Source organism: Pagrus pagrus (genome assembly GCF_965226575.1).
Source record: "Pagrus pagrus genome assembly, chromosome: 13".
NCBI classification, from domain to species: Eukaryota; Metazoa; Chordata; class Actinopteri; order Spariformes; family Sparidae; genus Pagrus; species Pagrus pagrus.
In genome coordinates, this window is record NC_140197.1 from 12,268,168 (window position 1) to 12,295,378 (window position 27,211).

The window sequence follows — 27,211 nt, forward strand, 5'->3', positions numbered from 1 at the left end:
AGAAACTGCCCACTTAGTGAGAAACTCTGGCCTGTTTCTACATAATTCATGTCAGACGTCTTGTTTTTGTGGCTGATGGCTTAAAGAAGAACCTGCTCCACACGTGTGTGTTATCAAGAGGGGCAATACAATCTTCACTGCATGCTGATGTATTTCTTATATCATTCATTGCAGATTTGAAATGCTAAAAGTAATTTATCCGTTTTTAATGGATCCCCAAAACTCTAAATAGTTAGGTGCCGATCCCACCCCACTGGAAATTCACAGAAAAACAGCCTTTTTTTGTTCTTTTATTCAACTTTATTTCACAATTTTCTGCCATTTATTGTGTTCTTTGTTATAATACCACACACAAATGTCAACTGGCTAAAACAATATAAAACATAACTTCCACAATTTTTCATTATTTATATTATGTACATGCACTCAGATATTCAAAGGCAAAAAAATCTCAGGCCTTCGCGGACTCTCAAGTGCACTCTCTATCCGTCTTCCTTGCTGGTTGAGAGGCCATTCCAATGAGGATCCTTCAGCTTCTGCTCCGCTTGACTTAACAGCGTTTTCATTCTTTTACACGTTTGTATTCGTTTTGTAAGCATCGTGAGATAAAATGACTTAAAGTGATGGTATGATATTCTAACAGATCGAGAGCCAAAACAAACACGCAGCAACAGGTTTTGTTACTTTTACTGTGGAACCTTTTATCTCATACTAAACATTTTTTCTGGGCGGCAGATGACACGCTGGTGTTGAATGTGCATGAAGCTCACTTTTCACTTTCATAAAAAGAGTCTTAACAGTAAACCCGTGTCTACACTACAAGTGTCACACTAGCATGACGACTGTGTTTGTGTGACACTGAAGAAGCAGTTTTCCTTTGACATGATTCTTCCTGATCTATTTATTCATGAACACTGAAACATGTGATTGCCACTTCGTAATTTCATACTTATAGTTGCTACTGATTATTATTTTCATAATTGTCATTTAGATACTTAAGCAAATATATATTATTAACAGTAAAATTAATTTTGTTTGTATACCACTTTTCAAAACCAAAGTGCTTTACACATTAAAGGTGCAATATGCAAGAATTTTAGTTGAAAACATTAAAAAAACTAACAGCATTAACAACAGAATGAGAGGAAGTCACAGTTTTGACATTGTGAGGTCCATGTTTTGTATTGCCCCTACTGATGTCAGCATGCTAACAAGCTAGCCTCAGCCAGTACCGGGTCCAAAGCTCCTGTGCTTGCTGTGTAAACAACAACACTTCTGCAGTGCTTTAAGCTCTCAAACCACACCGCTAGATACAATGGCTAACTAAGCGAACTTACGGCAGCTATAGTTAGCAGCAGTTAGCGGTTACTCAAGTGATGTGCTGCCCTCTATTTGTTTAGAGAATGATTTCGACAGGTGGAGAATTCATACATATTGCACCGTTAAGATAAGGGTTATAAAATACAGACTTAAGAAAAAAAGCGCCATCATAAACAATAAAGTCAGAGTCTGATACACTTGCGGTGTAGACACGGGCTTAAGGTTGTCGCCGCTCCACTGCAATACAGGATGGTTTAAACGTGGAGGAAACAAAGCACTAATCTGACTGATGTGTCCCATTTTCCACTCTTCCTTTCTCTGAGGTGAACAGAGGATCAGTTCCTACCTACATAACCGCCACAGTACACTTAGAATACCAGGATTGTCTTTTACCTGAATTTGTTGTGTTGATCGTATATTTTAACGCTTTCTGGAAACTCAGACGTGACGGGTATGTGATAGGAACCAAACAAACAAGGGATCATGAGCACAGCGGGGGATGGACTTCCATTGTACGTCTGACTGCTTTGTCCCACTTCATGCCAATATTCATGAAGCACCATCTACAATACTGAATCAAACTCTTCCTCTGCCACAACCGTCTAAACATTACACAGAGAGTGTTTCTGACATTAATTCTTATTTCTACAGCTCTGTTGATACATAAGCATGACCTACTGTTTTAATGGAGACATGAGCGAGCTGAGCAGCACTCATGACAAAAGTGGAGATATGGATTATACAAGAGTTACAGATAGCAAAGGTCGCGTTGACACCAGACTTTAAGGATCATCAGCTATGCATTAAAAATGCATAAATATTTCTTGAAGACAGGTACAAATTTGATCGTATTGAACTTTCCTTGCTTATAAAAGAAAGAAAGAAAGAAAAAAAGACAAAAGAAAAACAGGCTCACTTGTCATCTGTGTAGTAGTATACTGTAATAATACTCAAAACTGGATTCTTATTGGAGTGGTCCTTCAGGCGCTGCCTGCCTCCTGTGTGTAACCTTCATCAGTTCAGGCTGCTCAGGTGGGATAGAGGCCAGCTCTCCTCTCTATGTGGGGGCAAACTTCTTGGCCTGTGCCCTTACCCGCTTCTCATAGTCCATCCTGTTCTGACTGAAACACAAAAACACAGAGATAAAGAGATTCAGACCTTTAACCAAACTGATGTCAGTTAGATATTATTCAAAGGCTCCATGTGGCAGATAAGACAGAACAGGAAACATTTATTTTTTATCTTTGATGTTATGACTTGCCTTCTGTCTGTGACATCACTTTTATCAGAAGGGGAGTGCTGCCCTGACAAGTCGTGAACTTTGAAAATTATAACTTGAACCTAATTTTAAGAAATATCTAAGAAAAGCTTACAAAGCGAACTAAATAAAAACAATTCATCCACGCTTGAGTTGTGGGCCACTGGGTGGATAAAGTCGTCAAAGCAGACTAACTTACCAGTAAATTGTGTAAGCCTCTGCTTGTGCTGGGTCTTGAATGTTGGGCTCGTTCAGCAGCTCCTGGATACCCAACAGGATCTGAAAACACAGTCGACAGTCCTCTAGTCACACTACAGTAAGTGGGGTATTCCACAGGATCCACACAATACAAAAATGCAGCGTTCAGTGACTGCATTGTACAATTAGAAGTCAGAATTAGCCCACTACAGCATAGAAAATAATGGTAAAAAAGAATAAAAACGCCAAAAAGTAAATCAACTACATCCACTGTTGATAGGAGAGAGAGTGTGGAGTGTTCGGACCTGTTTGATGGTGATGGCGGGCCTCCAGTCTTTGTCCTCCTCCAGGATCGACAGACACACGGTGCCCGATGGGTAGACATTCGGGTGGAATATTGGTGGCTCAAACTTGCCTAAGTGGAAATAATAGAAAACAAAGTCGGACTTTTAAAGCATGAAGCAGAATTGAAAATTTAAATAACATAGTGCAGCATAGTCATTGTAGAAAACCGTCATTACCTGACAGTTTTCCCTGCCTATGTCTAAAACACAAGAGGATCTGTGAAAGTGTTTGCATATTGGAATTGTTTTGTGACAAATTTCTAGCTCATCAAGGTTTTTAATTAGTGAATGGAATAGTAGCGCTGTAACATGATGCTCTACTGTAGCAGCATTTCACTTTATCAGACAGCATATAAAATACAAAGTGTTGTCAAATTGTTGCACCATTGACTGAAGTCTAGCTCTATGTGTAACATTTAAGAACTATTATTTTTAAAGTTTTCCGCACATTCATGAAAATCTAAATGCAGCGACAAAAACGTATACAGTAACAGATAATGTCATATTTTGCTCTAGATTCATTGTTTACACCTGGTGGTGTGCTGAGTGAGCCTGGTATACTGACTCTGCCAAAGCTCTCATTTCCTTTGTTTTGAACAGACAGCTGTATGGAAATGTCTGCCTTTCAACAAAGAAACTGTGTCACAAGTGTGGAGTGGTGCTCACATTTGGGTGGTGAGGAGGGGTAGTCATCTTTGAACAGCATTCTGAGTTTGTAGAGTCCTCCCTCCCACAAGGTCTGATGATGACGACATGAAGAGATATTAAACAACTGCAAAGGACTTAAAATAATGATACAGGAATGACGGTACAAACAGTGGCATATATAATTGTGCAGCCATAGATAAAATAAATGTGGACACATTATTACACTGAAATCAGACTTTTGTCTTAATGTTTGATAACCAACGCTAATATTATATACTGCAATATTGCAAAGAAGGAAAAAAAAGAAGATAACAAAAAATTTATTAGTTAAGTCATTATCTATAGCTTGTCTCTCATAATTCAAGTCTCTGGAAGCACTGAGATCCCAAATTGATTTGTAAGGACAACATCTAAACCTTCGACCAACCGCTGAGCTTCACTTCGGACGCTTTTAGCTAGAAGAACGATTTGGGCTTTAAACGGGGAAATAACGTCTTTTCAAATCAATTCTGAATCTTGAGGCTTCCGGAGACTTGAGTTTCGCCAGCCAAGCTGATTAGAGTCATTTTATGTTTATTTTTGTTTTGTTTTCATCCAGTCCTCATCTACTTCAGTTGTTTAGGTGAATGCTGCAACACTGTTTTACCGTGAAGCTCCAGAAACTTTTGTCAACTACAAAACTTCACCCAAATTTCCACATGCATGGGTGTGAGTAGACAGTGACTGAATTTTTTAATTTTGGGTGAACTTATCCTTTAATATTTTTGAAAGGGCCTGTTGCTGGTCACACTGCAGCCATGACATTGACATGCAGCTGCAGCTGACTCCCTGCCAGATGATAACTTACTCCTTTCTTCCCTGGAATGGCACACTCCCAGTTCATCAGATTCATGGTCCCATCAGGATTCTTAGTGGGCACAGCAACAAAACCCTGTGTGGTTTACAAGAGACACAAAACATCACTGGGCAACCTCAGCCTGCTAAGTAGTTTGTGTCAGTAGCACTCATAATGATATGGAAATAAACCTCAGAGGCATGGGGGAAATGCTGATATGATTATGGATAGCCATGCTGCTGCTTACAAATGGATGGTCTTTTCTCCAGGCTTTGCGCTCCTGGGACAGTCTGCTAAGAGCGATGCCAGACATTACTGCTCATCAACGCCTCCCTGTGGAAAAACAACCCAAAACACATTAATTATACAAATCAAGCTGTCCACAGACTGATAAATTAACACAGTCCCAATGTTTCTTTCGAAAGATGCGGTTCAAGCTGGAGGTATCACACCGACACTGATTTGTTATTTGATATGCGACCGGTAGCAGTTAGCCTACAACCTCAATTTTACCACTACACCCCCCTTTAAAACCAACAACATTTAACAACCACACTAACAACGACACGTGGAAGTATTTTTACTGAACTTACCTCGTATTTTATTTGGCTAAAAATCGGAATTACGTGGGTTGGAAGACTAACGTTAGCTTGATTGCTGTGCTAACGCTAACGTTGACGGCGGCCGAAAAACACACCCTTCGACGTTCAAAACCAAAACTACAGGGCCAGTTAGGGCGTCAATAACCACACCAAACCAAACTTTGATATTATCAACATTCCCCAAGCACTCTAATCCAGATATATTAGTGTTGTTTTTGGACAATTTACCACAGTTATGTAGAACAATGTGACTCGTAATACCGTTTCGGCAGCTAGCCTATTGCAAGAAAGAAAGGACCCCAATTTGTTTATTTCCTGAGGACCTTCAGGCAGTGTGCGGGACAGCTCAGTGCCCCACACGTCAGAGACGGGCGGCCATCTTTGTTGTGGCATTCATACTGGGTAGTTCGTGCCTTCGGATGATTCAATCATTTTGAGTCATGTCCCCAAAACGAATCAACTTTCTCTTGCCTTTTCCTTTTATTTGTTTATTTAATTATTTTTTCACATTAACCTGTCTGGTATTTTTAATATCTGCGTAATATACATTAACTAACTGCATTAGTGTATTATTCAATGCCATTAAAGGCGGATGGCACTCTTTAACTTTATATTTTAAGATAAGACAAGATAATCCTTTATTGATCTTCCAGAGGAGAACAGGTAATGTCAAGTTGTGTATAAATTATGAAATACAGGTTTTTTTAAAACAGTTTTGACTTTATTTTTGACAAGTGAAAGAAAAAATCAACATGTTTATTTTTAATACTTTCACAAAGATATCATGCTGAGTAATAATGGCTACAGTGGTGCGACCTATAACTGTATGTAATACAGACTTCAGAAAAATACAGAGCAAAAAATATTATCTGTCCAAATCAATTCTGCAGCAGTACCTTTGCAAAACACAATGCTTGCATGTTGAATCTGCAGGCTATCTAAGATCAGTATCACCTCCACTATTAAGTCATTTTGCATTGCTAAGTTTAATCTGTTCATTAATGTCAATAATGGGTTGATTAAAACTTTACAAAACTGTGTGCCCTGTTGAAAGTTTGTATCATAACATTAAAGTTAAGGCTATGTAAAGTTGACTTGTGCGTGAGTTGGTGGCTAATTAGACACTGATAAAGCTTCTGTCAGTCACAGAGTGGGAGATTTAATTTACTTTACCCACTATGTTCTCCTGCAGATACAAGAGGCAAAGTCCTCAGCTCGGGAAGAATTGTTCAAAATGAATTGTTCGTCCTCTTTTGCCCATTGGTAACGCTCTTTTGTTCTGGTCTCAATAGTTTTCTTTTACCTCAATGGAACATAGCAACAGCTGACATCATGAGCAGTGGTTAGGTAACTCATTACTCTCCATATTTAACAGCCAAGATGACAAATCCAAATTGCTTGCGACAAAAGACGAACATGCTGTTAGAAAAAGTGCACAGCTCTCATTGAAATCTTCAAAGGCACTTTTAAAATGGGACTCTTGCTCAGCAATTATTAGATTATTTTTTTTACATTAATACACATTTCCAGACCCATACTAAATACTGATTACACATACTACATACTGGACATTTTACAGCATACACTTTGTTTTGAAAATCGGGCATCTTGCCAGACACCTAGAATCAAGCACAGGAACCGGACTGAACTGGTTTTGATTTCCTCTGCGTCAGCATCCCCAATTTTTTTTTCTTTTTTTCTTTTTTTTCATGTGTGGTGTCTCAGCAAAAGCTGCAGCCTTTCTGCGAGCATAAAATCTACTTCGCTTTTTCACACTTAGGCAAATTTTCTTCTTCAAAATGTAACTTTGCAACAAATAAAAGTGTTAACTAGTGAAAATACAAAAGTAAAACGTTTTGACTTGCATCAAAATCAGAAGAAGATTGGAAGAAAAAGACTGCAAGTGTTTCCTATAATGTCATGAATCGTGCGGGGTCGATCAATAATTCTACCCTCTACAGTACTTTGCCCTCCTGTCTTTCATCACCCTCAAACAAAGCTAAACATTTACATTTCTGGTTACTGAACCTATGAATTCTTCCTCCGTGTTATGAGCAGGACATATTTTAAAGGTGAGAGACTGACCTGACACTCGACCTGCATGTAGCATGAAAAGACAAAGACCTCAAGTATCCATTTATTGTTACATTCATAAGAATTCATCATTATATCCATATGACCTCCTACCAAGATGTGTAAACTTTTTTAAATATGCAACTTTCCTGTAATGGAAAGTTAGATATGTTGCATAGTGTAGATGTAGAGAACTTCCTTGTGTTAAGTTAGTAACTGGGATTCTTAACAAGCTCACTGTGCGCACTCTTAAACAGCAGATACTGTCTAACTACAAAGTACACTTTGAATTTTAAAGTATTGATCTATCACCGTTGTTGGCAGCAAACCCACCGATTCCCCTGTAAAACTATCATCACATCCTCGCTTGTAGTATTTCACTTTTTCCTCTTTCCATTCACACCTTCTTCCCCTCTCCCTCTGAGATGATGTGATCAGGAGATGCCCTTTTAAACCATTCAGACCAGGAGCCGTCATAAATGCACACCCCAGGGTGCCCGAGCAGGTGAGCGGCCAGGGCGACATGACACGCTGTGACACCAGAACCACAGGTAGCCCAGAGCGGCTGCTCCAGGTCCACGCCTGCTTCTCTGAACAGTTTGGACAGGTCCTCAGTCCCCAGTTCCTTTCCAGAGGCATCCATGAAGGAAGTGAACGGCATGTTGATGGCGCTGGGGAAATGGCCCGGCAGCGTGTCTGTAAGGGTGAGACAGAGGAGCGAGATAAAGTTTGGGCAATAGTGACATTGTGCTTTTTAAAAAAATAAACTCATGGTTCCCTAACTAGATTTATTAATGCGCTTTCTTTATCAGAAGATGCCTGAAAGCCCTGGAAGAAATCTAGTAAGTGGACCTTTTTGGTCAAACAACTAGTACTACAAGCTTGACATTGTGATTAATGCAACAGCAATTAGAAATATGTTTAAAGTGACACTTCATTAATAACTTTTTACAAAATTAACCCATTAGTTTTGATTAATCACATGACCACAATGCTGAAAAATTACATACGACATGCTTGGCTTACTCAGTGCTCAAATGATTAGCAAAGATGCAGTGTATTAATTTCATGCAACAGTCTACATTTTATAAGCTGTGCACTTTTTAGGCCAAATCTTTTCCTGGAGAAAAGATATTTATTAAAGAAATCTTAGACCAATGATTTATTACCTTATTCACATCAAGAATGCAAAATTTAGACCCTTTAAGCCCCATTTGATAAGATTTTTATATATTTTTACATTATGTAGCCTATGTACTGCATTTGAGGTGTCAACAGATTATTGGGCTGGCCTATTATCAGATCTGAATCAGTGTTTTTTTAATCTGATTGCCAATAAAATATATGAACACTTCTAGACCCCATTAACTTTTGGTGCAGATCTGGATGAAGGGACGGATCCAGGATCTTTATCTCACTTTCATTAACATTGTGAGACTGGGCATTTTTTCAACATTTTCATTAAATTCTCAGGGAATAATGCATGGGTCTTGATACGGGGTATTTTAGTGTTTCACTTGAATGTTTATTCTGGGACAACTCTGAATTTTTATTTCGTGTGTTGTGAATGTTTTTGGTCCCCAAAAATAATGCAACACATTTAATTTGACTTGTATTGCACCCATATCCCAATATCCCTAACTCATTTTGAGTAGTGTAAATGGCAATGGGATATAAATACTATAGTAAAGTAAAAGTACCTAACTTGTACTTAAGTGCAGTACTTGAGTAAATGTACTCAGTTACATTCTATAACAGTGCTTATATGGATGGAATTATGTGGAAAATAAATAATTTCCAGTTCTGCTGTGGACCACCTGGAACTTCTTGAAGGGCCCCTGGACCCACTTTGAGAACCACCAGTTCAGAGCGGTACAGTTATTAGAGTTTAATTGTTTGAAGTTAAACTCTAATAACTGAAAACTGGCCTTTAGTTTAAGTTACTTTAGTTTCCAGTTACTTGCTCCCCGGCTCACCATCTCTGGGCTCGGGCTCGGTCCCCCTGAACCTTCCCGCTGACCTGGCATCCACAATCCGGACCTGCTGGCTCCTCATGTTCTCCAGAACTTCTTCGTAGCTCTTCACCCACGGCTGATTGACAGTCGCCTTAAACTCTCTACACTCCGGCTTGGAGTACTCAGCTGTCACCGGATAGCCTTCAGCCAGCCAGTTCTTCAAGCCTCCGTCCAGCACCGACACCATACTGTGTCCGAACACCCGGAACATCCACCACAGCCGGGGGGCGCAGTACGAGCCGAAGTCGCTGGTGTCGTACACAACAACGTGCGTGTCGCTGCCGATGCCCAGCTCCCCGACGTACCGGGAGAAGTGGCTGCTGGTCGGCAGCATGTGATCGAAGGCGGAGGTCTTGTCGCTGCACTCGTCGATGTCAAAGAAAGACGAGCCCGGGATGTGCTTCTCCCCGAACTCAGCCCGCGGGTTCCGTTTGGTTTTCGGCAGGTACCACGAAGTGTCGAGGACACGAAGCTTCGGGCCGACGAGGTTGTTCCTGACGGCATCTGCCAGCCATTGACCTGACACCAGAGCTCGGGTCTGCGCCGCCATGACGAGGCTGTGAGATAATACAAGCTCCGAGCGCTAGAGGGAAACGATCCGGCTGAGGGACGACGTGGAGACGTCAACACTCGGTAATGTACTGTACGGTGTGCAAAGCTTACAAACAACAAAGCCAGGTGAACAGTTTCTAATACTTGCTTTTAATAACAACTTATTGTGTCCATCAAAACATACACACAGACCATAGATACCTGAAGCTTATTGAACTCATTTATTTTACTCCATTATCCCACAGTGAATAGAAACAAACACACAAGTGCTGCATTTATAAAATTGACCGTACAAAGATTTACAAGGCACATCTTTACAAACTGCACATCCACTCCAGCACCAGCAGGCTGTCCCCTGTACATACCTCCATGAAGGGCAGGTACTGGAGTGGGAGAAGGCCAGTAGCAGTTACTCTGGTGATTTGTTGGCCCCTATTTGTTTTGAGTATGAATTTGACAACTGGCAAATCGTTACATATTGCACCTTTAAGGGCTGTTGAAATTTAATCACAACAGTTATTTCCAGCACATTTTGACATACAAGAAAATGTTTTAAATCCAACAAAAATAAAATTAAGTTTAGCTCTCAGACCTGCTTCTGCTGCCAAACAGTCCATAATCTAGAGCCTGAGTTAACATTCATATAAAGCTTATGTGTTAAATCCACCTGCTTCCACTCACACAGCACAGATTTGAGCTTTAATATACAGTAACAAAAATTCTGTGATTATTTTGGCAGATATTATGATTGATGTGACACACTACGTCATTATAATACTTGTCACACATTTTACCTTTACCAAAAAGCTGCCGTTTCTGTGATTTGGATATTGTAATATATTGTGATTTGATTATATTTGATCAGTTGCCCAGCCCTAGCATATATTTTTAAAGTTTAAATCTCTGCTGAAGAAAAAAAAAGAAAATCAATGGTACAGGAAGTGATTTAATGCCGATTTGTATATTCAACTTTGTCATGCCTCGGTCCTCCTCACAAATTGCTATTGACGTCAGAGATGACATGCTCTGACGGAGCCTTGGTGAACCACTCATACCAGGATCCATCATATACAGCAGCCCCAGGGGCGCCGCACAGGTGGGCAGCCAGCACCATATGACAGGCGGTCACTCCAGAGCCACAGGATCCACAGAGCGGCTTATTCAAGTCCACTTTTGACTTCTCGAAGAACTTCTTCAGCTGCTCGGTGGAGAGCATCATGCCGTCGTCATCGACGAACCCAAAGAAAGGCATGCACTTGGAGCCAGGGATGTGACCCGGTTTGACACCTGTGGGACAATAACAAAGTAGTTTACCTCTCTGCACACACCTGTAGCACAATAAAGTATATGCACAAGTTAAGATGCCTTAAAAATGAGAGTGTAAGAGGAAGGTGTGCATGCCTATAATATTTAACAGAGCCCGACTAATATATCGGTTGGCGGATATTGGCCTATCACAGATATATCTGTGTCAGTGTTTCTGTTATCCGATTTGCAGCGATATGAAAACTTTTTTTTAGTGATTAAGAATGCAGAAAAAAGATGCTTGGGATCATTTTTATTCATTCAAATAAGTGATGTTTACTGTTTCACTATACTGATGTCATTTTAGGCAATAAAGTTTATTGTTAAACTGTAAAATATCCTGCTTCAGTTTTATATCTTTGTCACAACTTTTGATAACCACATTTTGATCATCCTGGCAAAAAAGTGTGTATATATTGGTAAATACATTGATATTGGAATGTTTTACTCAATAATATCGTTATTGACATAAAAAAAAAGATAATCGGATAGGCTCTAATACAGTATTTAATAGTACATATAATATTATATTCATATTTATTACTGCCATCCCATCCACACATCTAAATAACAATTAAAGGGGCAATATGTAGGAATTTTAGTTGAAAACATTAAAAAATTATATTTTATTATAATTATGTTATCATGTCTATGTTTTGTTTTACAGAGGTAACTACTGAAGTTAGCATGCTAACCAGCTAGCCGAAGCCTGTAAAGCTCTAATGCTTGCATTGTAAACACCAACACTTCCCTGGTCCCAAAACTCCCAATCAGGGCTGCTAGCTGCACAGCTAACTGAGCTAACTAGTTAACGGCAGCTGATGTTAGCAGCAGTTAAACGTAACTCTGGTGATATGCTGCCCTCTATTTGTTTTCAGCATGAATTTGACAGGTGGCCAGTTCTTACATATTGCACCTTTAAAACAATAATAGTAATTACAATAATATCAGCATCATGAGCAACAATAGTGATAATGATAATACTACATGAAATGACAAGAGCAGAATAAAAGGTAAATAATAATAATAATGCATTCATAATTTTGAAAGTTTTATTTATTTGAGTGTAAATGTTAAATCTCACACCACACTCACTCACCCTCTCTCGGCTCCGGCTCCTTCCCACAGAACCTGCCATACGGCCTCACATCCACCACCTGGTACTCCTGAGTCACAATGTTGTTTGTGATGTCCTCAAACGACTTCACCCAGGAGGGGTGGTTCCTGGTGGCGGTGAAGCGGGCAGGCTCCGGCCGGGTGTACGTCCCTGAGACCGGATGACCCTGTTTGACCCAGTTCCTGAACCCCCCGTTCAGCACCGACACTTGAGGGTGGCCAAAGAAGCGAAACATCCACCAAACCCTGCTGCAGGTGAACAACCCAAAGTCACTGGCGTCGTACACAACCACATGGCTGTCACTCCCGATGCCCAGGTTCCCCACATAGTCAGCGAAAGCCTCCTCTGTGGGGAGCATGTGATCAAACTTGGAGCTCCTGTCTGCGCACTCGTCGATGTCGAAAAACGAAGCTCCCGGGATGTGAGATGTTGCAAATTCCTTCTTGCCGTCTCGTTTCATGCTCGGCAGGTACCAGGACGAGTCCAGGACCCGCAGATTCGGTCCGACGAGGTTGCGTTTGAGCATGTTTGCGAGCCATTTCGCGGAGACAAGCGCTTGAGCCTGCATCCCCATGTTTACCCCAGACTGAAGTTCAGCTGTCCTCAGTTGCTCCTGCAGCCTGCAGCTTGCAGCCCTTCTTCATGTCTGAGGGCTGCACAGAGGGAGCGGGACGTTACCTCCACCAACAGGCATGGAGGTAACGTGTAATAAAGTGTAATCGAGACAAACACTCGCATCAGTAAGACCAACGAAGGAAGCCCATTTCCACCAGTTAAAGGAATAAGTCATACTTGTGAGGTAAAAGTAGAAATTATGGGATAAAAAGTCATAATTATACGATACAAAAGTCCTAATCTCATACTAATGACTTTTTATCTCATACTAATGGTTTTTATCTCATAATTATTACTTTTTTAAAATCTCATAATTATTATTTAACATGGGAAAGCTAAGTTTTCATCTTTTTTTTTCTTCTTTAACTGGCAGATATGAGCTTCCATACACCGCAGAGGGCTAAGAGGATCTTCTCTGTTATAATGTAGCCTATCTATTTGTCGATTAGTTCTTGAGCTATAGGGACTGAATAATCTCCCTATATGCATGTGACATTGAAGCTTTATTCGATTCAGTGATTTGAAGGGAATAGACGGAGACTGAACCCGGGTGCAGTAAGGACAAGCACATGCTTTGTCTTAAAATGTGATTTGTATTAGGCTAAATAGATAGATAACCTTTATTTAATCAGGGGAAACAAGTGAAAGCATGAGCCCTGTGTCCCCTCCTCTCCCCAGGGTCTCTTCCCTGCTGGCAGCCCAGGCTGTGAGCTCCAGAGCTGAGAGGCTGCAGATGATAGAGGGATCATTCTGTTGTCCTGCTCTGGGTCGATCCATCACCTGGGCCAACTGGTCGTACTGTCGATGTAGATGTGAATGATCAAGCAGAAATTGGCCCACCAGTGCTGTGACTCCTCCAGCTATCAAGGAAGCTTTTTAGGTAGAGCTGGACGTACTGTTTAGAAATACTGTAGGAGAGTCTTGACCTAAAACCTCAAACTTTTCATTTTGCTTTGATAAATCTGAGTTGTGTTCTGCCAATAACCTCTCCTGCCAGGAAACCCCCTGGCAGCCAATACCTCAGACTGCTGTGTGCGCTCCATAGGCACGTTACCTTCCAGTAACAATGGCTCACTGTGCAGAGAGAAGAGCGACTGCCCTTTCTCAGCTGGGTAAGAGGAGGGCTGTGGGTGTGGGCACAGGACAGCAGTCCCTGTTGAAATGGAGGAGGCTTAAATCAGAAGAAGTAGAGACACAGTTGTTCCATGTTAAAACTCATTTTTATCTACAAGAAAAGTTTGTCCGATGGCACTTCAGTGGAGGCAGTATTAAAACATTCAGGCCCAGATTGAACGAGCACAGCAGAAAGACAATCACTCTTGTGTGACCGTTCATTTCCATGCACTTAATTACTTCCTTTATGTTTATTGTTTAGCTTGTTTAGCTGTAAAGCTATAACTTTAGTATTATCAGCAAAATAGACAAATCTCCAGAAGTTCTGACACCACCTGGGATATAATTAAAGAAATACCAACAAATATAGAAACCAGTAAATTCAGGAATATATCAACATTGAAAATAATAAATACAGAAACCGCAAAAGTGTACAGCCCACTGCAGTATGTCATATCACCGTCTACATCTTTCTTCATATTCCTGACATGATGTCCACAGATGACCTTTCTCTCGCTCCAGTCTCAGCTGAGATGGTAAGTCAATAATCTGATCTGTGGTTAAAGGGCTGCAGAGTCTAACACAGGTCCCTTTGTGCATTAATGAGGTAGACATGAACAGAACGTATCCATACCCCTCCTGTCAGACACCCCCTGAACTGTACTGACTGTAGTAATAAAAGTTAACATTAATCATGTTTTCTTTTCTTTTTTTTACTGGGCTTCTTTATCTACAAGACAAAGAGAAAACGTCAGGCAGATGTTATGTTGTCAGTGAATCTCACGTGTTTTAAACTAAGTATCTAATCTCAATATGGGACTGGTATTATAATGTTATTTCCTTTTCTCTTGAATTTTTTTATTTCACACAAAACTTAAAATCTGCCACAACAAAAAAAACAACCCTGTCCTTTCAAATATACTTTTCAGAGATCAATGCGCACTGCTGGTATTCAAGAATGGTTCTAATGTATGACATTATCTTATTTTGTTGAGCACGGTTTACAGTTTACTGTAGACATTATAGGTCAAACATTTAACTGATGCTACCTTAATTGTTGGAAAATCAAATCCTTTTAAAAGGCCGCAGGAAGAGTCATCTGAGAGAACACTGTTTTTTATTACTGAGAAAAAGGAAAACTGTTCCCATGATGTGGAGCTAGTGACTCCAATTTCCTTACATACACACATTCCTCTGGCTCACTGTCTGTCTGCCTCCTGTCTCACACTGTAAGAGTGTAGGAACTCTTTCCTTAACATATTTCCAGTAAACTGAAAAGGCAGATATAAATACATAGATGAAATTACAGTGTAGGAAAAGAATGAATACTGAAATAACTTCAACAGAAAATGATTTGAATTAATAAATAATTGTTTGTTACAGATGAATATCCCTAACCCTAACCCTTAATTAACCAAAACTGCATTTTAAGTTCATTAGAAATTATTTCAGCACTACCTGCAAGTCACATGATCTGTTGAATAGACATTGTTTTGCTCAGTTTCTAGAATATAACTGGTTAAAACCTGTTCCACATTAGCATTGGCAGCTATCCTGCCATAGTCTACACCCTGGACCTGGAAAGCTGTCATGACACAGTATACAATCATAAACGTCAGCCATGATGTCATGTGACACCTACTTTTGGGTTTTGACTTCAAATAAAGACTTGCAGGACTGAGATACACAATAACACAAACATAAGCATGGCCACCATCGACCAAAACCTCTTTAAAGGTTGGGGCTTAGCGGCAAAATGGCTAGAACTCATCAGCAATTTGTCCAGTCGTCATGAATCTTCAGGCCATGTCTGGTAAGAATAGGCCTACTGAAGCATTTTGACCCCGACCGATATGATAGAACATGATGGCTCCAGTTAAGTGAGTTTCCCATTAATACAATCCATTACCGTTTGAGACAAAACTCACATAAAGGGTTTTAAATCTGGAACCAAGCCGACCACCAACACTGTCTCCATGATTATTTATAGAGTGAAACCATTGCAAATGATTTCTTCTCAATGACATCCAACTCACATACAGTGAATTCACCTGAGCACAACACCTCATTCAGTGTGTCTGCTCTGTGGGTGCTGGCCTTTGGTAGATAAAACTGGGAGCACACTGGGTCCAGTTATACCTGTAGATTTAAGTGTTGGTGCCTGGCATATCTTAACAATATAGCAGGTCAAGCTTAACCCCAAGATGATTGGTACATTAACAATGACAACATTTTATAATATATTATAGTTGTTATGTTCTGGTGAAATGCCATTATCCTCTTCCTATTTGTATCCTGTCAATATCAGACAGTTGAGAAAGTCATAAATGTCTAAATGTTGCTTTAAACATCACAGCGCTACAGAAACATGAGTTAGTGGCACATTGTACAAAATAGCACCTGTCCCAAAAAGGAGTTTTGATATTTGTGGTCAATGCGGTACATAAAACCTTTGATTTCAACTTTGATTCACTCCAGATAACACTGCAGGATGTGAATGAAAGAAAAGAAGGGAAGGTCATTGGTGAAGTTATACCATTAGAAAACACACAAAGGTATATGAAACACGTGAACGAACAGGGAAGAGACAGGGAGGACGAGACAGACGGGAAGAGAGAGGCGATCTGGAGAGAGAGGGGAGGCAAGACGCTGATTTGCTTAATTGGAGTCACTGCTTCTATATTAGAGCCAAACCCTTGTGTTTGTAGTCCAACCAAGTTTTCTTCCCACTGACTGTTCTGCCATCCGACCAACTGGTCAGATCTCAGAGAAATTTCCACATTGAGGTAAGTGGACTTTTATTTTAAAATTGTATAAAGGCTGTAAAAACATAATGATGGATTTATGATGATTTACTCATATGTGAAGTTTGTGTATCAGCGCTTAAAAAAATGCTCAGTGATAAACAATGAAAAGTCTGACTCGTTATTCATCTTTCTGTTTTTGTGCTGTAGTTGTAAGAAAAAACTTAATTTAAGACCAAAATAGATAAATATATATAAAATAAGAGGTTGTCTGTCAGCCTTATTGCTTTTTGGCTATTTGCCTTGAGAATAGTCTTAAAATGGGAGTACAAGAAAGTCATGAACACAAACAATATATTAGTATTGTATCAGAAATGTTCATTAAATTTCTTGTAATTTTCTGTTATACAATAAAAGTGTACTATGTGGACCAATACATGGAAAATTGAAATGAAAGAAGAGGAACCTGAGATTTATTACAATTGTACATTGACTTTTTGAACATTAGGTCATATTAATCCACCGACTTCAGTGTGAACAGTTTTCAGAGATATTTCTTTTATTTCAAATATAAACTGTTGATTGGCTTATCTCGAGTTATTTGGATTTAAACAGAAAGAAAGATAAAACTGGGTGGATTCACGTCACTGGGGTTTAATAAGATATTGTATTTATGTAATTTGGTGAAGTTTCCCTTTAAAGTAAGATAAAACTATCTGTTTTAATGTCCATTTGAATCTTACAGAAAATAAGCTAAATGTCCCTTAGTCTTACACTGAAAAATATGTAATGTATAGAGTGAAGTATAGTGTTGGTGGTATTGGCAGTGCTGCTTGCCTAACTGCGCTATTGGAATCACAAGACCAGCATCCTTGCAGAACCTAAATCGTTCCTCAGATAGACAGCCAGCATTGTGCGGATAACTTGAACAGATGAGACAAATCAGGAGAAATCTAATTTTCAAACTGTTATACTGCGAGGGCCGCATTCCCATGACAACCTGCGAAAAAACATGTTAAGCTTAAACTTTGTGGGGAGGAGTGGTGAAAAGGGAGTAACTGCTTTCACGTGTGAGCAGATGAGCTTAGTTATCAGTCATTATGGTCTGTATAGACACTCAGTCCAGGGGGTATTGTCTCACATGGGAGTGAACTGTGGATGCATTCCACTGCTGCAAAGAGACCTGCGTCAGACTGAGCAGGACCATTACCTTAAATAAGATAATTGATTTATTGGTTCCAATCATGTTGGTTGCTAATCATGTGGAGGAATGCGCTTACAGTAAAGGTCAATAAGGGGCATGTGGCTATTGTTATATTGCATTGTGTCAGTGTGTGTGTGTGTGTGTGTCCGTGGCCTGAGATGTAAACTAAAACTTGATACCACAGGTTTTTGAGACTGTATGTAAACACAAGATGCTTTGAGCTAAATGCTATCATCCACATGCTAACATGCTCATAATAACAATGCCAATATTTTTATGTTTAGCAGGTAATATTTATCATGTTCACCATCTTAGTTAGGCTACTTATTTTAGCTTCTTAGCATGCTAATATTTGCGAATTAGCACTAAACACGTGATTGGATTGCCATTATTTTTGCAGTTATTTGACCACAGTCTACTTTGGCCTGATGATGGCACTAGATGAACAGTTAATGTACTTATCACCAAAGTTATCCTGAAAAAAGTCAACCTCATGGTGGTGCTAGAGAAACTAGGGGGACCACCAAAGTCATAAGGACTCATACTTCCTTAGTGAACCACTCAATAGGCCAACATTGCCATTCCTAGAAACATGCTGGAGCTCTATGCTCAAAAAATATCCTTAAGGTTGAGTCAGTGAAGACAGTTCCATTTTTTTCTCCACTCGCTCTCTTATACGCTCCCTGTTCTCAATACAGCCATTGCTAAATGTTCAACAGAATAAGAATTTGTAATGCTGATTTTGCTGAGATCATATACATATAAAATTAGCCATAGATGTACATCTATGGCTAATCTATATGATGCACTTCACAGGCAGGTCCATGGTTTTCTTTTTCTCTGTTGGTTATGTGCTTCAGTTTTTGCTTCATCTACAGTGCACAGTCTAACCCATCAAAGAACCAAAAAAGTACCTGGCATGACCTTTGATTCTGTCTCTCCTTTTCTCCCTCTCTATCAAGCCTCATCCATTTCAACAGGATGGCCCTTCTCAACTACCCTGTTCCCGAGTTGGATGTTACGTTGCAAGAAGTGAACCGTGTCCTGCAGCTCACTTTGGGTCCTGACCGTTACCCTGAGTTCAAAAGTACAATAGAACAGCAGAGGGAGCACCTTCAAGAGGTCCATCAAAAGTTAGCAAGCATTGCTGCCGGCCAAGAGAACTGGGTGACAGAGCAGTTCAAGAGATGTCTGCTGTCTGTTGCTGACCCCCTGCCCACCTCGACAGCCCTCCCTGTTGTACTTCTTCCTACCCAAGCAAAGCGATGTACCCAGCTTGGTAGGGCGGCTGCTCTGCTCTGGGCAGCAGCTAAGCTGCACAGTGAGCCATTGTTACTGGAAGGCAATGTGCCAATGGAGCGCACACAACAGTCTGAGGTATTCGCTGCCAGCCGGATCCCTGGCAGGAGCCAAGACAAGATTACGGTGAGATTATTGGCAGGACAAAACTTGAGTGAAAATACAGGGTTTTATTTAATTTTCAGTGTTGGGTATTTTAACAAGTGCAACAGGCTTGTAAATACAGCTTTTTAGGCTAATTTCAAACTACTCTGTTCGAGCAGTTTCTGATCTATATCTGTCATTTTATTTTCAGGTCTATCCAGATAGCCTCCATGCCATCATCACCTGTGCTGGAGGAGTGTTCCCTGTTGACATACTGTGGCGTCCCAGCACTGGTGGGCCAATTTCCGCTCGATCATTCAATGACATCTACGAGCAGCTGGCTCAGGTGATGGATCAACCCAGAGCAGGAAAACAGAACGATCCCTCTGCCATTTGCAGCCTCTCAGCTCTGGATCGCAAAGCCTGGGCAGCCACCAGGGAAGAGATCCTGGGGAAAGGAGGGGATGCAGCCACATCACTAGGTCTCATGGAGAGTGCCGTGCTCACACTGTGTCTGGAGGAGAACGACGCACCCTCTGAACTAGCTGATATCCTCAATGCAGTGAGGCTGGGAGGAGGAGGAGACAGTCAGACCTGTCTGAGATACTATGACAAGGTATTGGATAGAATCTGGATAAGGGTTTTAAACCAAGCTGAGATCAGATTCCTAACTAATTTTATGTTAACAAGCCAAGCTTAATCCTTGATTCTTGATATGTGCAAAAAGAAGAATTATAAGTAAAGTAAAGAATTATATAAATTTAACACATCAGTAACCGATTGTTGCTATTATGGACAAAGGTCAGAATGCCAATTGATGTCGAATTGACTATAAAAAACAAACCACTCTTTGTTTTTCTATTATTTGACAGGTGGTGAACCTGGTGGTGTTCAAGGACAGCACAGCTGGGATGGTGTTTGAACACAGTGCTGTGGATGGAATGGTGGCTGGACTTGTGACTGAGCTTGTGTACAATCTGTCAGAATCTGCTGACTTAAATCTAGTCAATACTGACACAGAAAATGTGAATGGGTCTGTCAAAGTAAACCATGTTAATTCTGTTTGTCCAACTTCCCTAAAGTTCCCCTTGCAAGGCGTAAATACACCGAAACCAGGTCCTGACTTAAAAGCAAAACACCCAGTTCTCACTTTTGATGTGCCCTCCTATCCTGATGTCTTTTCTACTCTCAGAGGGCAGAGAGGCCTGTATGATGCCTGGATCAACTTCTCCTTGCAGCTTTCCCTGAGACAGACTCTTGGGGAAACCGCTGCCAAACACATCTTTGTCACACCTACTCATATGCGGCACTACAAACATGGCCGATGTGATCCTACATACTCACTCACCATGCATTCTCGTAAGTTAGTAGGTGCCTTGGCATCTTGTGTTGGCCCAGATAACACAGTCCAATACACCACTGACCTCCTACACTTGTTCCATGTTGCATTTTTGGAGCATAAGAGTCTCATCAGAAACACCAAAAATGGTAAAGGTGTCGGTCCCCATTTAGCCGCCCTGCGTAGATCATTGGCATCTGACAACCCATTAAAGAAGTTCTTGGACCCCTTTGGGTGTCCATCTGTGTACCTCACAGGTACAGATCTGATGGAGGGTGTTGAGTGCGGAGTAGGGAATGTTTATGCCCAAGATCAGCTCGCTGTTACCTACCTTGGGAAGAAAGACAGGGTTCGCATTGTACTTAATGGAAAAGGGAGCTTTGCTCAGACACTGGAGAAGATTCAAGAAAGCCTAAAGAAAAACCTTAAGTTAGTGATGCTTCTAGCTGTTAGATATGCCATTGCATGCCAAATGGGAGCCCTGGAGTGTCAACTGAAACAGGGTCAAACAGAGAAAATGAATGGAGAGATCTATCACTGTCCAGAGAGCCCAAACAGTGGCAAAACCATTGTTGACTCCACCTCTGGCATGAGCACAGACTATACTCTGCTGATCCATGGTGGTGCTGGAGAAGAGATGATGCTGAACACCGAAGTGATTGGGGTTATTGAGTTTGCTCTACAGACAGCCTTAACCCTTGGATCCCAAGTGCTTCAACAAGGTGGCAGGAGTCTGGATGCAGTTCAGAGGTCAGTGGAAGCTCTGGAGGACTGCTTCCTGTTCAATGCAGGTAAAGGCTCGGTATTCAACAAAGATGGCAAAAATGAAATGGAAGCAACCATAGTAGATGGCAATGCAAAGAGGTCAGGATCTGTTGCTTGTGTGCAAAGTGTGAAGAACCCAATTAAAGCAGCCAGGTGTGTCCTGGAGAAAAGCTCACATGCACTGATTGTGGGAGATGGGGCTGAAGAGTTTCTGCAGGGGTTTGAGGAGAAAGAGAAGCCTGTTGGGCCTGAGTATTTCTACACTGATATACGTCAAAGAGAGTTAAATGCAAAGATCAGTGCTGGAAATAACTCAAAAAACAATCACCCTCAGACAGTTGGAGCTGTGGCCTTGGATCGTTGGCGTGTGTTAGCTGCTGCATCCTCCACTGGTGGGTTAGTAGGAAAGCTGAAAGGGCGAGTTGGGGATACAGCAGTTGTAGGGGCAGGAATACATGCCGATGATAAGGTAGCTATTACCTGCTCAGGGGATGGAGATGCATTTTTGAGGCAAACAGTTGCACAGAAAATTGCTAGTCTCTACCATCACAAAGGCTATAGCCTTAGGCAGGCATGTAGAGAAGTGATGGCCGAAGATCTGAATGGGATCTGTGCAGGAATCATTGCCGTTGACACTAAAGATGATGCCATCATTGAAACAAACGCTGGCGTGATGTTTGTGGCTTCAATGATAAACGGCAATTCCCGAGTAGAGGTCCTCAGGCCCCGAAATAACTTCTCTGATGTTATCTGGGAAACAGATGAGCTGGTTGCCTACCTTAATCCCAAACCCTGGATCCCTGGGTCGACCATTCTGACAAGAAAAACTCATAGCGGGGCAAGCAGCATCTTCCAGTTAGCTACACCTGATTTTGTGGCAATGCTACAAGGAGCAAGAGCTGTGTCAAACTTGCTATGTGAGCGATTGGGGGTGCAGCGCTGTGCCTTGGTTTTCAATCCAACCCCTGGACAGCCAGCACAAATCAGACTGCTCCCACTTCATGGTCTTGAGCCAAAGTGGCAGCCCCATCTTGCCAGTGAGGAAGAATTCCACACTTATGATCCAGGCTATTGCACCTCAAAAAGTGGTCCACGCTGGGAAGATGAAGCACTGGCCCAGGTTCAAGCCAAAATCAGAAACGGTCTGCCAACACCAAATGCTCCCTCTTGCTTTGACTTCTTTGGAGATGCTTCCAATGACAATCTGTTTAGTCGTATTGTACGTGGAGAGCAGCAACAGTGGAGAGTGTGGGAAGACAGTGAGCATGTTGCTTTCCTGACACCATACCCGAACTCTCCTGGACTAACTGTTGTGGTGCCACGCAAACAACTGCCCAGTGACATCCTTAAATTAGAGGACACTGAGTTCAAAGCACTGATCTTAGCCACTTACAAAGTTGCCCGACTACTACAAGAGGGGATGAGAGCTCGAGGCGTTGCATTGATCTTTGAGGGCTTTGAGATTGACTATGCTCATGCCAAGCTGATCCCTCTGTTACCTTCATCAGATGGCACCAATCCTGCTGAGCTGCAACCAGAATGCTTCCAAAGCTACCCTGGATATGTGTCATCACTGGATGGCCCAGCTGCTGACCATGAGGCCCTCAAAAAGATACACTCAAAAATTACCCAGTGCAGGCCTCCTCGTTCATGGGAAAACCCTCAGTGTCACCCCACACTTGCCATCAAGAGCCAGTGGTATCGCAACCTGTTCCAGATTCAGAACACTCTCTTCCACAGCACAGTGGAATACTTCCACAGGTCCTGCCAGTACTCCTACGCTCTAACTCCTCTCACCACAGACACCATCTCCTCGCCTATGGGCCTGGGATCTGACTCAGAGCCAGTTTCTGTTAACCTGCTGGGCCAGGACATCTACCTGGCTGACTCAATGCAATTTGTACTTGAATACTTCCTTCGCTTCCAGGAGAACCTGCCAGGGACATACTACATATCTCCCAGCTTTAGAGGGGAAGATCCTGATGCCACACACTTGAACCAGTTCTACCACGTGGAGTGTGAACTGTTGGGTGACATGGACAATGCCATGTCCATAGCAGAGGGATACTTGGCTCATCTTACGAAGTCCATGTTGAAGAAGCACTCAGATATGATCCTCAACACTGCCGGGACGCTTACACATGTCACAACCATGCTGAGTAAGCTGGATGGAAAAACCCCACTGCCAAGAGTCCCTCTAGACCAGGCCATTCCCATGATGCCCTCTGCTGACTGCGTAGAATGGGTCCAAGATGGCCAGCCCCACTTTGGCAGGAAGCTAACACGCAAAGGGGAGCGCGTCTTGATAGAGAAATATGGTGGTGCTGTTTGGCTGACGGAGATGGACCATCTAGGTGTTCCTTTCTACCAGGCATATGTGGAGGGCACTGGGCGGAGCAAAGCCAAGGCTGCTGACCTTCTCCTGGGGCTGGGTGAGACTGTGGGTCTTGGTGAACGTCATTCCACCCCTGAGATCGTACAAGAGGCCCTCAGGCAACACGCAGTCCCAGAGCAGTCCTACAAATGGTACATTAACATGCGGCAAGTGAAACCACTCCTCACCAGTGGATGGGGCATGGGGACAGAGCGCTACGTGTGTTGGCTGCTTCAGCATGATGACATCAGAGATTTACATATCATTCCAAGGATGAAGGGTATGAAGTACATGCCCTGATCAGAGGTTCTCTACAGATTTTCAGGCCATCAGATGTGATATAAGATGAACATACAATATGAAAGTATACCACAAAGACACCTCAATTATCTATAGTTTGGGACTTTCATTCTCACTATGATCTTTCGTGCTGTGTCCATGGCTTCCTCCAGCTTAGTCCTACCTGACCCTTGAACCCTTCAGAGTAAAATGTTTATGAAAATTTAGTGTTTGGCACTGCAATACAAACTGGAGGATCATCGCAGAAAAGAGAAAATGCTTTAAATGTTGAGTAAGTTGAAACTGAGGTTACAAGAAGGAAAATCTGTCATTGTTAAAATGTTAAATGTTAAAGCTCGGACTGGATTTCTTGTTTTTCGCATCAATGTAAGTGCAAAATGAAATTACACTAATCCTTTAAGTTCAACTTGAATTGTTTGAGGACCCCAATTTCTTAAAGATTTATTAACATTGTTGACAAAATGATTAGTTAAGGGGTATAAATTGAATGAATAGGTTGTTAAGAACATCTAAGGACAATATAAAGGAACACATTTGTTAAAGTCCTTGAACATGTTGTATTATCGTTTATGTAAGCAAATTCTTTCTGTCAGGTTGTCTTTGTATTTAAAGGATTTTTGTGAAAGACATATGAATAATGTATTGTTTCTCTTTTTAATGAAGTAATAATTACTTTTTAAACAGATAAAAGGCTCCATCTGTATTTATTACTGACGAAGTCAATGAGATCTGTGACCAGGATCCTCTGACCATGGCGGCATCAGCATTGGTTCAGAATTTTGATTTTAGTTAATGAACGAGAGCAGTCTCACAGTACAGAGTGTCAATTTATTTAATATTTAGATCATTTATTGCACACAAATATAATGTTCTGGGCCAAATTCATCCAGTGATTAAGAATGCCAATGGACGCATTTGTCCGCAAACATCCACAAAGGGAGAACATCACAGAATGGGTTTCTGGTTAAAACATGCCAAATATTTTAAGAAATACAATGTTTCTAGTCTGAAGAGTTTGAAATATTCATCACAATAAATGTTTGACATGAAAAATACTGATATTTCCCCAAAAATGAACTACAGAAAACGGCTTAGCAGCATCTGCTCACCTATAGCCTCAAGAAGAATGTAAGAAGCCCTGAAGATGTCGCCCTGCCAAGACACATGACATCACCCCTCTCCAAGATAAAGTTAAGAATAGGAGAATTTTCTCAACTCGTAATGTAACACTTAATTCTTTTTATCCTAAACAATCCAACACAAAATCACCAAATGTGGGGATACATAGTTTTCACTGAAAGGAAGGGTATGACAAATTGTATTCTGTAAAGTAACTGGTTCCTAAAGATATCAAATAAATGTAGTGGAATAAAAAGTACAATATTTGCCTCTGAGATGTATTGGAGAAAAAGTTTAAATGCATAAAATGGAAATACCATTGTGCCTTAAATCTGTACTTAAGTACAGTACTTAGTAAATGTATTTAGTCGTATTCCATCCCTAATAAACACACTGTGGTGTGCACAAATATACAACACAAGCATTTTGTCTCGTAAACCACTTACATTTTAGGCACAGTAGAGTTTTAACTTCAAGCAGACATCACCTAATATGACATCGTAATGGTTCACACTCTGGCAACATTTGTGTGTCTAAAGTAGAAAAATGGTGCAGGATGATCAGTTATGTAGCTGTAATCTGTCTCATGGTGGTGCTTTCCAGTAGGATATAATTAAAGAATTTACATGAATCAACACTTGGAGAGGATGTAGTTTCTTATCATGGCTAACTCTATCTGACATATCTAGCCTACAATAAAACACAGCTTGCATATACCATGCAGCACTTTTGGTAGACTAACTGCATAAAGACTACCTTATATGTCTTTAAACCATAACTCTTACATCATTAAAATCCATGATAAAAACACAAACATAATCAACATGATTCCTTAATGCAATCATGTAAAATAAATCAGATTTGGCAAGTAGATGATTATCATAAACATAGCATGAAATATTATTATAAAGTTGTGACCATTTATAAATATATTACATTAAATCTATGACGTATTGTAAGAAATTGATAATAACCCGGATGTAGTTTGGAGGAGAGGACTATTAGTTTCCGGTTGCCACTGTCGAATCTGACCCCCGGCTTGAACAGAGCTCTGTCTCTGTCTGAAGATAAAATCTCTGGTCTATTTTCACAAACGTAGGTTGGCCTCTGTTTTTACTTTCTGTGTGAACTTGTGTTTTTTGCCTCCGCAATGTCCTCCTCGTTTTTCTACGAGCGTGTCTTGTCAGCAAGGCTGGCTGAAGGTAAGGTCAGCGCTCTCCTAGCCTAACAGCTAGTTAGCGTGTTACGCTAACAAGCTAGTCAGGAGGTGTGTGACTTTTCCGTTGAGCCAGCCATTTTCTACAGACAAATGAACCTCGGCAGCGTACAATGCCAGTATTTCACCTTCTGTAGAGGCAGTGGTCACATAGCAGTCGTTGGAAATCAGGGAGTCGATGAGTCACGATGTTTAGCTTGCTTAAACTGTCACGTTTGCAGGATGGTTGTTAACGTTAGCTGGTGCTACAGCCTGTATGAGCTGACTCTGCACCTGAGAGGCTGTAATGTTGTTGACTGTGAGCCATTTGATTCATATAGCGGCTACGTTTAAACTGGCAAAGGCGCAGGTTTGTGGTGTAAAGATGGCACTCGCTGAAATGGGAATATAATGTGTTATCTTCAAAGCAGAGACAGATTGAAGATGGATGAACTGAGGGATCATATCCTTGACATACTACTGTTGCCCTTTCAGAACAGTGACCACTATTCAAGAGTCGAAGGCAGGTAGCTGTTAGCTCCCCCTGGCTCTCTCTGGCATTGCAGTGCATTGCATAAACTGTTTAGATAAGTCGACCTCTTTTGCTCCCTCTCCCCACCCCTACTCCCTCACTGTGACTGTACTTTCACCCATTCCTCCACCTCCGGCCTCTGACATCATCCCTGATCATGGACCCAGCATGATAACCAGATACAATTGATCCCACATGACCTTTCTAGTACTTTACACATGATTTGCAGTGTCACTCAGTTCTCACTCCATTCATCGTAAC

General features: G+C 41.2%; 2 protein-coding genes across 3 annotated transcripts; both read right to left on the minus strand.

Annotated features, from left to right (window-relative positions):
• Nucleotides 1-671: 671 nt before the first annotated feature.
• On the minus strand, nucleotides 672-5,515 carry LOC311268635 (SUMO-conjugating enzyme UBC9-like). Of its 2 annotated transcripts, none has more exons than XM_084372378.1 (7): nucleotides 5,434-5,515; nucleotides 4,851-4,936; nucleotides 4,616-4,699; nucleotides 3,787-3,859; nucleotides 3,082-3,191; nucleotides 2,778-2,857; nucleotides 672-2,441 (listed from the first exon to the last, which is right to left on the minus strand). In XM_084372378.1, exons 2-7 carry the CDS (start codon nucleotides 4,914-4,916, stop codon nucleotides 2,378-2,380), a joined length of 477 nt encoding a protein of 158 aa, XP_084228504.1. In that variant the 5' UTR covers nucleotides 4,917-4,936; nucleotides 5,434-5,515; the 3' UTR covers nucleotides 672-2,377. The 2 variants fall into 2 exon arrangements, with proteins under 2 accessions (XP_084228504.1, XP_084228503.1); XM_084372377.1 differs by having other exon boundaries at nucleotides 5,197-5,508.
• A 2,160-nt stretch (nucleotides 5,516-7,675) lies between these two features.
• Nucleotides 7,676-12,916, minus strand: LOC311268469 (uncharacterized protein; the record flags this gene model as incomplete). The annotated part of the gene is made up of 5 exons (XM_084372144.1): nucleotides 12,250-12,916; nucleotides 10,841-11,132; nucleotides 10,438-10,465; nucleotides 9,255-9,876; nucleotides 7,676-7,974 (listed from the first exon to the last, which is right to left on the minus strand). The coding sequence occupies exons 1-5, from the start codon at nucleotides 12,839-12,841 to the stop codon at nucleotides 7,676-7,678; spliced, it is 1,833 nt and encodes a 610-aa protein (XP_084228270.1). The 5' UTR covers nucleotides 12,842-12,916.
• Nucleotides 12,917-27,211: the final 14,295 nt, after the last annotated feature.